This window comes from Heloderma suspectum, chromosome 16 (assembly GCF_057233095.1).
Source record: "Heloderma suspectum isolate Gila_16-S chromosome 16, 16-S_ref, whole genome shotgun sequence".
In the NCBI taxonomy this organism is placed as follows: domain Eukaryota; kingdom Metazoa; phylum Chordata; class Lepidosauria; order Squamata; family Helodermatidae; genus Heloderma; species Heloderma suspectum.
This window is the reverse complement of record NC_139473.1, coordinates 23,103,066-23,115,989: the sequence shown is the minus strand read 5'-3', so window position 1 is coordinate 23,115,989 and position 12,924 is coordinate 23,103,066. Positions and strand designations below refer to the sequence as shown.

At 58.9% G+C, this 12,924-nt stretch overlaps 1 protein-coding gene across 3 annotated transcripts in view; it reads left to right on the top strand.

The window, feature by feature from the left end:
• Positions 1-12,924, top strand: part of HIP1 (huntingtin interacting protein 1) — a 71,552-nt gene extending 58,628 nt beyond the window's left edge. For 2 of the 3 annotated variants that reach the window (XM_084823101.1, XM_084823100.1), the window contains exons 16-31: positions 938-1,054; positions 1,204-1,305; positions 2,186-2,380; positions 3,181-3,328; positions 4,576-4,662; positions 5,591-5,698; positions 5,788-5,924; positions 6,163-6,273; positions 6,682-6,740; positions 7,422-7,515; positions 7,606-7,706; positions 7,844-7,949; positions 8,734-8,857; positions 9,129-9,190; positions 9,314-9,431; positions 10,306-12,924. In XM_084823101.1, coding sequence (XP_084679227.1) covers positions 938-1,054; positions 1,204-1,305; positions 2,186-2,380; positions 3,181-3,328; positions 4,576-4,662; positions 5,591-5,698; positions 5,788-5,924; positions 6,163-6,273; positions 6,682-6,740; positions 7,422-7,515; positions 7,606-7,706; positions 7,844-7,949; positions 8,734-8,857; positions 9,129-9,190; positions 9,314-9,431; positions 10,306-10,325 — 1,689 coding nt within the window. In that variant the 3' untranslated portion in view covers positions 10,326-12,924. Of the gene's footprint in view, positions 1-937; positions 1,055-1,203; positions 1,306-2,185; positions 2,381-3,180; positions 3,329-4,575; positions 4,663-5,590; positions 5,699-5,787; positions 5,925-6,162; positions 6,274-6,681; positions 6,741-7,421; positions 7,516-7,605; positions 7,707-7,843; positions 7,950-8,733; positions 8,858-9,128; positions 9,191-9,313; positions 9,432-10,305 lie in introns of those variants that run through there. The other variant, XM_084823102.1, reaches the window with a different exon arrangement.

The following is a 12,924-nucleotide window of genomic DNA, read 5'->3' as shown; positions in this document are numbered from 1 at the left end:
GAGGGTTACAAGTGGAAGGCAAGAATGAGGCAGGATGATGGCTCAGTCAAAGCCTCATCTGGAAGAATCCCTAGTTTAGGTTTAGGAGTGGTTCACTGCTGCCTCGCCCCCATTCAGGAATTCAGGGCCCTTTCTGGGGCAGCTACAGACCAATCTGTGGCTTTCCAATTATAGGTTTTGTCGTTTCTCTTCATCGTGATATCGAAAGCCAGCAGCCAGAGGAAGCAGGGAGGGTGTTAGGAGCTGGGTCTGCCTCTGCACTGTGCTGAGCAAAAGCCTTGGCCGGGCTGGGGCATTCGAGGGGAACGTGCGCAGTCTCCCAGTGTCGTCAGAGGCGGAGGGGCCGGGGGACTCTGTGGCCTGGGCCGGGCTCCGCGAAACACCCCGTGCTCTCTAGGCGGCACAGGAAAGGCACAGCTGCTGTGTGGCCCTGCGGCAGAAGCCTCCGGGAGGAGGCGAGTTCACAGGGCCCCCGGAGGCGGGAGGAGGGGCTCCCTGTTGCCAGGATGCCCGTGCCCAGGGGGCAGTAAACCAGCTGGGAGAAGCAAACCGGTGAAGGTGAATAATATCCCCAAAGTCTGAGAAAGTGGCTTCATCTCTTCGGCCTGGGACTGTGGAGTCATTGAGTACAGAAGGGATTAAAATCAAGTTGGCAAATGTATAATTCAGTACCAGAAACGAACAAAATGCATTTCGACCTTAGGTCTTCCTCAGTTGTCTAATTTTTACAGACTAGACTATATATAACAATGTATATGAAAGGATATATAAAAAGACCTATACACACGCACATGCATACTTCATTCCAAACGACTTACGCATATTGACAATTATTGGTTCCTAGTTTGGGGTTGGGATATATTTCCTGTTCTGCTCGAGCCCATGAGCTGAGTGGCTACGCCCCCCCCACCCCTGCCTTCCTGTTCATGTTCCTTAGAATGCGGAAGTCACCAAACAGGTGACTGTGGCGAGGCAGGTCCAAGGCGATGCAGAGCGGGACAAGAGAGAGCTTGAGGACTCCATCCAGCGGTGGAGTGAGCAGGCCCAGCGGAAGGTGAGGGGGTGTGTGCCGGCGCCAGGAGTGTTGTCTGTAGGGGAGGGGGCGGGGGGGCAGGATGACGGTGTGACGACCGTGGCGAGGTGGCGGCGGGCGATGGCTGGGGAGAACGTGCAAACCCCCCTCGGTGCTTTGGGTTCCTGCAGGCCCAGGAGCAGGCAGAAGTCTTGGCGACGCTGAGGAGGGACCTCGCTGCCAGTAGACAGGAAGCTCAGGCCCTCCGAAGCACCGTTGAGTCCAGTGCCCGGGTGAGCCCCTCCTGCCCACCGTCCTCGGAATCCCTTGGCGGGCCTCCCAGCCTCCAGCAGCCCCGCAGGGAAGTTGTGTGTGCCACAAGGAGTCTGCTGCCTGCCTCCTCAGGGGACTGCAGCCGGGACTGCGGCCTTCGCAAGCGGCAGGGGAGGGGCAGGGCTGAGGAGGCTGAGTGCCGGGCTGCGGGTGAGCGGGCAAGACCAGCATGGCCTATGGACCTCTGAGGGAGGAGAGGAGTGGGGGCGGTCCCGTGGAACTGAACATAGTTGGGGAGAAGCCGGGAAGTTCTCTCTGTCAGGAGCGCCCTAGCTGCCTCTTACAGTCCCCTCCAGTAGCCAAGTCAAGACTCAGACGAAGAGGATTCTTTCCAAGGCTTTATTCCTTTACAGCTGAATGACTCCTTCATATGCTCATCACCAGTGACTAAGCAAGGAAGTGCACTGGGGTAGTTAGCAGAGTAGCCTAAGCTCCGAGTAAGGCAGTTGGTCCCCGTTTGAAGGGGAAGAGCGGGAAGACTCTGAACTTATGGGCTATGGAGAGGTCCTCCCTCTTACCCTTGGGTCCTCGGGACACGACCGTTGTTTTAGCACCAAGCGGGCAGAGCGCCTCCTCTCGGCGCCCTCCATCTGGCGCCGCTCCCTGCGTCTGCGCCGAGCGTCCAGCAAGGCCCCCTCCCCCACTCTCTCGCTGCCAGGGTGACTATCTCTCTCAGGAATGCGGGCGGGAGGAATCTCTCCTTGCCGCTGTGCCTGTGAGCGATGAGTGCGCTCTTCTCCCCTGGGTGGTTGGTCCTCCTCAGAATCAGAACTGCTCTGGGGCTCTATGGGCTCAGTTTCCACCCTGACACTCTCCTCTCGCCTCGCCTCGCCCTGCCAGTCTGAGGCCGAGCACAGCATTCACCTGGCCAGGCTGCAGCAGGAGAGGGCCGCCCTGGCCCAGACCGTGGCCCAGCGTGACCGGCAGGTGGAAGCCTTGCAGGCTGAAGGCCAGCAGCTGAAGGCCAGCCTGGAGGAAGAGGTGGAGCACAGCAGCACAAAGGTGCTGGAGCTGCAGAGCCGCCTGGGCGAGAGGGTAAGCTTGGCTGGGGCAGGCCGTGTCGGGGTTCGGGGGGGCCCAGAGAGTGGCTCCACTCGCAGCCAGGAGTCTTGCAGGGTCGGGGAGGGTCAGTGGAGATCCCGCTGGCCCTGAGCTCCCTGGCTAGGTGGGTTTCAGGGTCCTGCCAGGCCCAGAAAGACAGATGATGCCCAGTTCAGCTGGGCTGAAGCGGGGGGGCACGTCCTCTTCATCCCCTCCACTCTCTCAGCTGATGTTTCTGTCCAGTGGAGTCCTGGGCATATTGTGGGGCTCAGTATTCTACCGCAGCCTCCTGTTTTGCACAGGAAACACCATGCTGTAAATCAGTTTTAAATATAGTTGTAGATGTTCCGATTCTCTCCCTTCCTCTGTAATTGGTGGGTTAGGGTTAGGGTGGGGTCGGCTTCTGGAGACTGGCCACTGTCACCAAGACGGGTTGCCACCAGACACTTGTATTGTGTTACAGGGTGATCCATTGAAAAGAGATGGGAAGGAGGCTGGATCAGTGCTTGAATGACAGGGGCTCAGAGGGGATCTGACCCATTTACCTGCTGCAGCTGCCCCTTTAGAAGGCTATGGGGTGCCATGATTTGGGGAGTCGAGGGGCATTCCTGAGGTGCCCCCCACCTCTTCGCCTGTAATTTGAGCACTGCGCTGAATGGGCATCGACCAGTGAGACTCTGTTTCCAAGCATGCCCATCCTGTCCCCGCTTGTCTGGTCTTGAGAGCTGATACCCCCCGCCCTGGAATGGTAGCCAGCCTTGCCCCACTAGCAGGCTCTCCTCCTTTGCCCCCAGGAGAGCACCGCACAGGCCCTCCGGCAGCAGCTCCTAGACAAGCAGGTTGCCCTCCTGCGGTGTGCCGTGAGGGAGGCCGAGCACGTGGTGCAGGACGCTCTGGATCGACTGGAAGACCCTGCGCACGCCGGCTGCACGAGCTCTGCGGGTGAGCAGGCCGGAGCTGGCTCCTCCCACTGTCTCCCCACCAAGAGCTCTGGGTGGTCAGTACATATGCGATGCTGAGCGGCAGCCGTTCCGGCACCAGCCCGTAAGGGCAGAGCTCCGGCGGCGTGTCCCCCGGCATTCCTAGGCTGCCTTGGTCGGCCTGAGGAGGGCCGAGTGCGCTTCTCCGAACATGAGGCGCCCTTACTTGGGCACGAGGAGGATTGCCCCCCAAGCTCCCCTCTCCGGCTGGTTACTGCTCAGCCCACCCTCTCCCTTCTTACTTCCCTGACCCCTGAAGCTCAATAATGTGGCTTCAGGTGGTCTAGATGGCGGGGAGGAGAACTCTCCCTCTGGGCTTGTCAGAAAGTTACTCCGCAACCTCAGGTCCCAGCTGAAAGGAAGTACTGACTAAGGGAACTGGGGGAACAAGGGGAAGAAGGCAGGGACTTCGAGAATAGAACAAACAGTACAGCCCGTGCCAAGCACGTAGAGGATGACACTCACAGTGAGCTGGGACTCCTTCAGCGCAAAGTGCCCCTGGGTGTCCTGAGAGGCGGTAAGGCGACAGTGGACTAAAGGAAAGCCTGGCCCCTTTTTTGTTATGATTTGTCTTGCGGGGTGGTCAGAGCTGACTGCCTAACCTATTTCGCCAGTCACAATAGCTGCACGTGGACAGGAAGACCCGCTTCTCACCTTTCGGGCTAGATGGAAAGGGAGGGGCGCATTAACCCGAGGATGGCTCAGGCTTTCTGTTCTGTGGAGCAGGAAAGATACCGAGAGGCTATGTGGAGCCATAGCTGCTATCTTGTTGTTTTCTCGAAGAGACAGACCCTGATGCAGGTCTGCATTACAGCATGGCTCTAGTCTACAGGGATGCCTTGACCTGGATTCCTGCATTGAGCCAGGGGCTGGGCTCGATGGGCTTATAGACCCCTTCCAGCCCTGCTCTTCTACGATTCTAAGGTTCCAGAGGGAAATCTATGACTTGCACAACAACTTGACCCTGTGAGCAGGTGGGCCGTGGGAGATGTTGGGCCCAAGCCCTCTAAACCCACGAGTCCCCTTGACCTGCTGTCCTCTAGGGCTCCTTCCACCGTTCTCACGAAAACAAATGTCTAAATCCATCCCAGGTAATAAGCAAACACCTGTGAGGCTGGTGTGTGCGTGTCAGTGCCAATGGTGCATTTCCAGCTGCAGTTCTTGGGCGGGCTTGTTCAGTGCATGTCCTTCCTTTTGTGTGCTACATAGATTACCTTCTGTCCAGGACACTGGCAGCTTCCAAGTGCGTGGAGCGGCTGCAGCAGGCGCGCAGCAGTTACTTTTCTGACCAGTCAGGTGAGACATTCACAGCCACACCAGCTGCCCAGGCACCAGCTCCTGTGCAGCATCAGGCACGGAGTGGGCGGCCCAGAGACCGTCCCCCCACAGACACCTTCCCGAATTGCTGGAGCCCCTGCTGGCCGCGGCGTTTTGTTCTCCCGTCTGTATCAGGGAAGTGAAGGCTGACCGTGGCGGCACAACCCCGCAACAGCGTTTCTCTCTTGGGGTGTCAGGGTGCCTCCAGGTGGAGGGCTCCTTACGCTAGCAGTCAGGAGTGGGGATGTGCGAAACCCCAGAACTCGAGCTTGCCGATGTCCTCTGAGTTCCACCTTGAAGCTCTTTCCAACTTGCGTCCAAATCAGATGGCGAGCTTTGATCTTTTTTCACATGAAAATCCATGCTTATTTTTCCAAACGAATGCATCAGCTGTGCACATCTTTGATGTGTACTCATTCTTCTTCTGCTGATTAAATCATGTTTATGTGCATTTTCCTAGTATGCGCTTGCTGGCAAACACATTTTTTTGGTCTGCAAATCATATTGCAAGCTTTGAAATGTGCAGATGTTAACCGCAAATTGCATCCGAGTTGGTGTTTGGTCCGGAAGATGCAAACTGAGTAAATTCTGATCAAAAACAAACTGAAATGAACTGAAACAAATTTCTCATACAACCCTAATCAGGAGGCATTTTGCAGCTCTTCTGTCTTTTTCCCCTTAATGAATTTTCCGTGTTAAGGGAAAAGGCGGTAGGAAAACATGGGAGGACTGCCAGTGGAAGGCATTGCCTGGACCGCCCTCATGTGAATGAGGCAGGGCGACGGTGCCATAGGAGCCCCTCGGTGAGCCTGGGAGGACACGTGGGCTCCAAGCCAGCCTCCGCTGGTCCACAGGCGAGGCTTTGGCCAGCGCCCCCCGGGCTCCAGTGCTCTCTGTTTGCCCGTAGATGCAAGCAGCTTGTTGCCGTGCGTGGCTCTCTTTGCCCACCTGATGGGCGATGCCATCCTACAGGCAAGTGCCGCATCGCACACGGCCCCCACGGAGTCCGCTGATGGTGAGTATCCCATCGGGGAAGGGGCGGGAGAGCAGCAGGGTCCTTCTGGGTCACGTGTCTGAGCAGAGGCTCGCCTTGTCGTGTCACAGTGCTGTTGGAGGCCTGCCGGCAGTGTGGGAGCGAGACCCTGGGCTACCTGGGGGCCCTGAAGGACAAGGCCGCTTTAGAAAGTGCAGACTGTGCAGCTGTCAGGAACTGCCTCCGCCGGATCGCTGCAATTGGAGAGGTGAGGCCCACCGTGGTATAAGAAGGGTGAGAGGGAGGGCCCTGTCTGAGCTGGGAGGGTTTGCAAGGAAGGCAGCGCTGGACCTCCAAGGCGAGCCCCACCCAAGGCGTGATAGCACGGCAGCGGGAGGGGGCTCTGAGCGCCTCTTCCTTGTGTGAAGCTCAGCGGGAGGGAGGCAGAGAAGAGGGGGAGGAAGAGGCAGCGGCAGCTCTATGGGTCACCTCCCCCTCTGTTGCAGGACCTGCGCCCCAAAGGCCTGGACATCGAGCAAGAGGAGCTGGGGGACCTGGTGGACAAGGAGATGGCAGCCACGGCGGCAGCCATCGAGGCGGCAGCTGCCAGGATTGAGGTGAGAGGAGGCTGCGGGAGCCTTCCGAAGGAGCCGCCGTGGCTTCAGACGAGGAGCGGGAGTCAGGCACAGCTCCCTTCTGCGTGGGGCTGGTCCTCAGACCTGGGTGCGCCCGTGGGAGCTTCCAGACGGAGCGGGGGCTCTGAGTGCTGCCTGTCTCACCGCCTCATCTGGCTCTTCTGTCTTTCCACCCGTAACGGATTTTCTTCAGTTGGAAAAGAGATGAAAGTGGTGGGAAAACAGGGAAGGGGGTTGTAAATGGAAGACGGTGTTGTTGTCTAAAGCCCCATCAAATCTTGTGACGGCACAATGTAAGCCTTGTCTGGAAGCCCCCTGGCAGTGAGCTCCCCCCGCTTCCTGAGAGACCCGGCTCTGCTTTCCGCAGCACTGACCCCCCCCTCCCCACAGGAGATGCTGAGCAAGTCGCGGGCGGGGGACGCCGGAGTCAAGCTCGAGGCCAACGAGAGGTGGGTGTGGGAGGCAGCCCCTTTCCGCCACCGCTGACCTGCCAGGCTGCTGTGGCGGGAGAGGGAGGGGCCCATCGGCCATCCCTTTTGCCCCCCGTCTGCACTTGTCATGCCGGGGGGGGGGGGGGGCTGGACCCCACACTTCTGCTATTGCGTAACATGGACTGCCAAGCCCCTCCCTAGCAAAGCCACCTCTGCCAAGGGCGCTGGGGCACAAAGAGGCGAGACGGGCTGGGGGCTGCTGCCGCTGCGTCCCTCCCCTGCCCCCTTGTTGTTCTGGGTCTTCCTCAGCGGGGGTGGGAGAAAAGGGGCCGCCTGTCTTGGAAAAGAGGCGTCCAAGGGCAGAGGTGGCACGGACGCCTCCCAGGCTCAGATTCTAGCCAGAGGGCCTCCCTTGGTTGCGGTGGAGCCTTTTCTGGGCACTGCTAGCACGCTCCCGGCACCCCCCCCATGCGCTCCTCCCCCCTTTCTCCGGCGACCGTGCTCTGGAAGGAGCGGGCCAGGTGCTCCCTCTCCCCTGGCCCTGCGGCAGGAAGCGCGAGCTCCTTACACGACAGCACGGCAGTGCTTCCTGCGCAAAGAGCCTGGGCAGGGACCTGCGGGAACCTTCAAGTGGAACTCCTCCCCGGGCTGAGCTCCCCCCAGCCCCCTCCCCTCCCTCTGTGGCGTTGTGTCTTGCAGGATTCTGGGCTCCTGCACAGGCTTAATGCAGGCCATCCAGGTTCTGGTTGAGGCCTCCAAGGACCTCCAGCGAGAGATTGTGGAGAGCGGAAGGGTGAGTCGGCGCCGGCCTTGCCGTCCGGCCACGTGAACTTCTCGGTCCTCGCCTGCTGCTCAGTGTCTTCCATGCTTTCGTCTCATCTAGGGAGCCGCATCCCCCAAGGAGTTTTATGCCAGGAATTCGCGCTGGACCGAGGGGCTGATTTCTGCCTCCAAGGCTGTAGGCTGGGGAGCAACTGTGATGGTGTAAGTGTCCGGGGCAGCACTGCAGCCCTCCCTGGAGCACCGCCTGGCTCGGCAGGCAGCTGGACAACGCAGCGAGGGGCCCTGGCTTGCAGCATGGGAGGGAAGGGGCCCAACCTTCCGTCCTCCTCTTTCCCTAGAGATGCTGCTGACCTCGTAGTTCAAGGCAAAGGGAAGTTTGAGGAACTCATGGTCTGCTCACGCGAAATTGCAGCAAGTACAGCGCAGCTTGTTGCTGCTTCGAAGGTGAGGACCCTCATGGGGCCGACTTGACTTGTGGCGCTCGGTGGCAGGGGATGTGGGTCATGGCCAGCCCCATCAGTTGAAAGAGAATCAGAAACGGAAGGACGGGGGACTTTCCTGGAAGGTGAGGATAACTGGGTGGCAGCCTGGGCGTGGGCTGCTCACTGCTATGCAGCGCTTCCCTCTTTGGCCACCGTCAGAGGCCAGTTCCTGGGATGAGCAGGCCGGCGGCAGCCTTGCCAGATGGGACCAGTGTGTGTCCTGATGCCATTGAAGGGGTGCGCAGCTTGCGTCCTCCTGAGCACAGCTGCGTTTGTGGACACTCCACGTCACCTGCTAGGGCGGCTATCTGCAAGGAGTCTTCTCAGCCCAGGCTGTAGCAGACCTCTCTGCAATGGCAACTCGAATATCAAGAGTGCCCAGAAGAATTCCTCTTCCGCAGAGTTTCTAAAAACTGGGATCAGGGCAGGGTCCGCGGAATGAAAGGGAGACTCCTGGTAGAAAGGGGGGCTTTTTGGTGTTCTTGCTTTTGGAAACGGCCTTGGAGCAGCACAGCCCCACGTCGGGCAGTGGCGGCTTGTCGGGCAGCGGCGGCTTTGTTTGTTTCTGGCACCCGCTCAAACTCAGCTTTGTTTCTGGCAGGCCCTTCGGGTGGGTGGGGCTTTCCTTGCTGTTGTCTGCCACCACGCGACCCCCGAAGGCCCGTGTTATGGATCCTTTGGCACGCAGAACTCTTTCCTCCCACCTGGAGAGGGGCATCTGACTCTCTTCCTGTTCGGTATGGCAGGTAAAAGCAGATAAAGACAGTGCAAATCTCGGCAAGCTCCAGGCAGCCTCTCGGGGAGTCAACCAAGCGACGGCCAGGCTGGTGGCCTCCACCAAGTCAGGGAGGTTGCAAGTTCAGGAGGAAGGTACGTTTCTGAGCCCTCTGGGCTGATTTTGGGTGTCCCCTTTTCCTGCCTGAGCACCTGTTCTCTGAGGGTGGGTGGTGTGAAGGCCTCTGTCCCTCATTTGATCCACCGGCCTCCTTCCTCCTGTTCTGCGTCTTCCTCGTGCCCCAGGGCATAGCTCTGCTTGCCGGCCACCTGGCAGGAATTCCCAGCAGATTGTGGGCAGGGCAGGGCTGGAGAGTGCATTGCCAGTGGCCAGTGAGCATCATCTGTGTGATGTATTCCCCCGCAGACAGCATGGACTTCTCTGCCACAACACTGACGCAGATCAAGCGCCAAGAAATGGACTCCCAGGTACAGGCCTGAGGGTGGGAGGCAGAGAATAAGGAGCACTGGGCCGCGTGGAGAGGAGGCCGATGGCAGGTGGGGGGGGCCTGCTGGCAGCCTGGTGCGATGACACCGTTCTCCCCCTGCCAGGTGCGAGTGCTGGAGCTGGAGACCCGGCTGCAGAAGGAGCGCCAGCGCCTGGGCGAGCTTCGCAAGAAGCACTACGAGCTGGCGGGCATGGCTGAGGGCTGGGATGAGAACGAGAGCGGTACGTCGCCTCCGGCTTCGCGCCACAGAGACCGGGGTCGAGGGCCGGCTCAGCCACGGCCTCGCCGGCTTTGCTGCAGTTCTCCAGTGGCTTTTGCCACCTCTGCCTCCTGGGATACTGTGAGGAGCAGGAAGAGAAGGGCAACATTTGGGGAGGCCCTAAACCCCTGGGATGGGAGAGGCCGACATTATAGGGGCTGGCGGTTCTGAAGTAGCCCCTGCGCTCATTTCAACCCAACCAAAGGATGGCCTGAAGCAGAAGCAAGTTAGTGGGGCGGGGCGGGGCAGAAGCCCCTGAGCCATTAGCAGCTTTCCCCTACTCCTTCCTCCCTGTGACAGTGACCACGGTCCTGGGCGTGTGGGAGCGGGGCGAAGTAGGTGCCGCTTGCAGTGTGGTGGGATGGGCAGAGTGCTGCATTCTCTGCCGCGCACAGCGACCCACCAGACAGAGCAGCGGCCTGTGGCTGCTTGCTTTGAAGTGTTTTAGGCATATGGTCTCGTGGTGTGTGCTGTCTGTTTTGTGTCCTTGCGCGAATGTTTTTTACACTTTATATAATGTATTTCAATGTTTTTTAATTTCTGTGAACCACCCAGAGAGCTTTGGCTATGGGGCAGCATGGTAATGAATGAATGGGTGGCTGAATACAAGGCTCGCCTGCCCATGTAAGCCAGGGCTATTGCTTCAGGACCACAGCCCTAATTCAGGATGACCCAGGGAGGTGTGCAGAAGTCAGGCCCCTCTAGCCACTCACTTCAGTTGCCATTTTCTTCCCCTCCACAAATGCTTTTAAGTTGTCAAAACCTGTTAGAAGAGCGGGCAGAATCTAAGTGGAAATGCTGCGAACTGCTTCTTCACCCTGCCCCCCCCCCTCCAGGTGCAGATTTAGCTTCCTGAGGAGGCAGCCAGAGAAGAGGCTCCTTCTGGACATGAATGGTGATAACCTAGTTTGGAACATACTGCGACGCCGGTGCTCACCAAGAAGACACTTCTCTGTGGGGCTGGCCGGGCCAGGGCTTCCTGCTGGCCAAGAAGGTAGCAGCAATGGCTGGGGGAGAGGAAGGGATCTTCCCAGCAGCAACAGCAGCAGCATCTGTAGCGTTGCCCCACCATAGGCACCAACTCTGCACTTGTGTGTGGTGTTTGAGCTCTGCAGCATCTCTACAGAGTTGGATTCCCTCTCCTTCCCCCACCCCGTTCATTTCGTCACTTGCACAGCCTTTGAGCTGCTGGCATTTGCTCTTGACCAGCCCAGGGACAGTGGTGGTGATCTCTCCCTGCTCCTTCTGCGTCTCTTTGCCTGCCTCTTCTCGTCCTCGGAAGACACGATGGTGGCAGGAGATGCTGAGGCTGCGAGGGCTGGGGTGGATGGCAGGGCTGGGGGCCTTCTGTGCACGTGGACAGAGGCACCCGCCTCTCCACGGGCCTCCCAGTCCATGCAGGAGGTGGGCTGGTGTGGCCTGCTGTGTCTCGTCCCAGGAGTTGCAGCTATCTCCTTGAAGGCTGCTCCATGTCGGGCAGGAAGCATTGCTTGGGCCAGTGCCTCTGCTGCCTGCTCCCACGCCGCTCCGACGAAGCAGGCCCTTTCCCTCTGCTTCCGAGTCGTTCACTGTGTGTTGACCCAGCAATAAACAGCTGAGGATCTAGGGGTGGGGGAGGCGGCGGGGAGAGGAGAGGCTGACAGGGTCCAAGCAGCTGCCTTTGTGCTTGGGGACTGCTGGGGGCTCCCGCGGCTGGTGCAAGCACCATCCCTTTGCCTGTTCACCACACAGGCTCCGTGGGCAGAGCAGGATTTGTTGAGAGCCAGGCCATCTGAGTGCAGCCTGCCTGTTCTCCCTGGGCTGTCTTGGCCCATCAGGGTCAGAAATGGCCAGCAGCACTGATGGCCACTGAGCCATCGGGAAATCTCGGGTAGACTTGGCTTCCTTTCCTTGCTGCCACTGCCTTCCGTGGCAGCTGCCTCAGGCGCCTCCTGATCACTGTGAGCCTCCAAGTCCAAAGGAAGAGAATGCTCCCAAGGAAGGGGAATAATCGATGCTGGGCCCAAGGACAGGGTGCCTTTTTCCAGCCCTGCCCTTGCTCTGCAGACGGGGAGCCTAGTGCCAAGCTGGGCAGAATGCTTTGCCAAAGGAAGCCCCAAGCAACAAGCCCCGATTCTCCAGCACTCGATTATTCAAAGCCGGGCTAATGGCTGTCAGAGATGGAGCTTCTTTACTTCCTCCCACCATACCTTTGCTGGCCAGTGCTTCCACCAGCCAGGCAACAGTGGAAACCTCTGCGCGACCCAACTCGATGTGGGCGCACTCGCATATACATGCCCTGGGTGGAAACCTAGCAAGGGAACGCTGCAGCGTGTGTCTGCACCCTATTCCACCCGGGGCCATCAGCCTGAAGCTGTGTGCCTTTGCTGCCTTGGCTGGGGCAACCCTCTACCTGGTTCTGGCAGGCAGGCTGGCCTGTGTCAGCCCTGGGGCGGGGGTCTTCGAGAGTGCCATGGGGAACATGCCCTGTGTGGCCTGAAATGGTGTCAAGTGGTGCTCCTATTTAGCAGGTCCTACCAAAGGATTCCAAAGGGCCCAGGGTAGCTCTTGGAGGGAGGGGGGAGGGAGGGAGGAAGGCAGACATTTCGGCTCTGCCTTCGAAAGAGCGGCGAAGCTCATGGGTCTGGCCTGTTCTGTAAAGGAGGCGGCCTGGCCTCTGGTGTCCCTAAGCCCATGCCCCACGTCACTCGAGATGAGCCCGCCTGCTGCACAGTGCCATCCGGGGAAGGAGGGGGTGGGCAGAAGACCCATGGTTTCTTATGCTCCTCCTTGAAGGTCCTTCCTGCCTACCTGCCCTACCAGTTCTCCTTCAGAAAGCGTTGCTCGGTCCAACAGCTTATCAGACGGGTGCCTGCTATGCCCCAGGCCTTCTTGCCACCTGGCTGGCAGCCCAGGAGCCAAATAGCCCTTCTCTTCCCACCACCAGTTTGAGTGGGGCCCCTCAGATGCCTGCCTGCCTGCCTGCCTCTCTCCAAAGCGGTGGAACATCCTGTTGCCACAGCGCAGGAGGAGGAGGAGTGTCCTGTGGCGCTGAAACGCTCCTCAGCCTTCCAGGGACGCCCCTTCTGCACCCTGCGCCCCCAGACTACCTCAGGCTTGCAGGCTGGTGGGCCACGTGTGCTGGGGACAAAAAGGAAGAAGACCGGGACAGGAGACCTGCAGAAAGACCCTTTTGTTCTGCCAGAAAAGTGACTTCCGCAGTGCTTGCTCTTTTTCTTCTTTTTTTACTTTTCCCAAATGGGGGTGGGGGGGTGGGATACTGGTGAACAACTTCAATTAGAGCAGTTCCCTGTAAGTAGGAAAAAAGCTTTCCACAGGCCTGGGTCCCCACCAGTTGATCCAGGCAGCCAGCTTTTTTTTTCCCAGTGACACTTTTAATTATTGTATTCAACACAGTTTTTCCTTTGTATAAAGTTGAATGTGTGTTTTCAATTTTTAAATAAATATTTCAACCC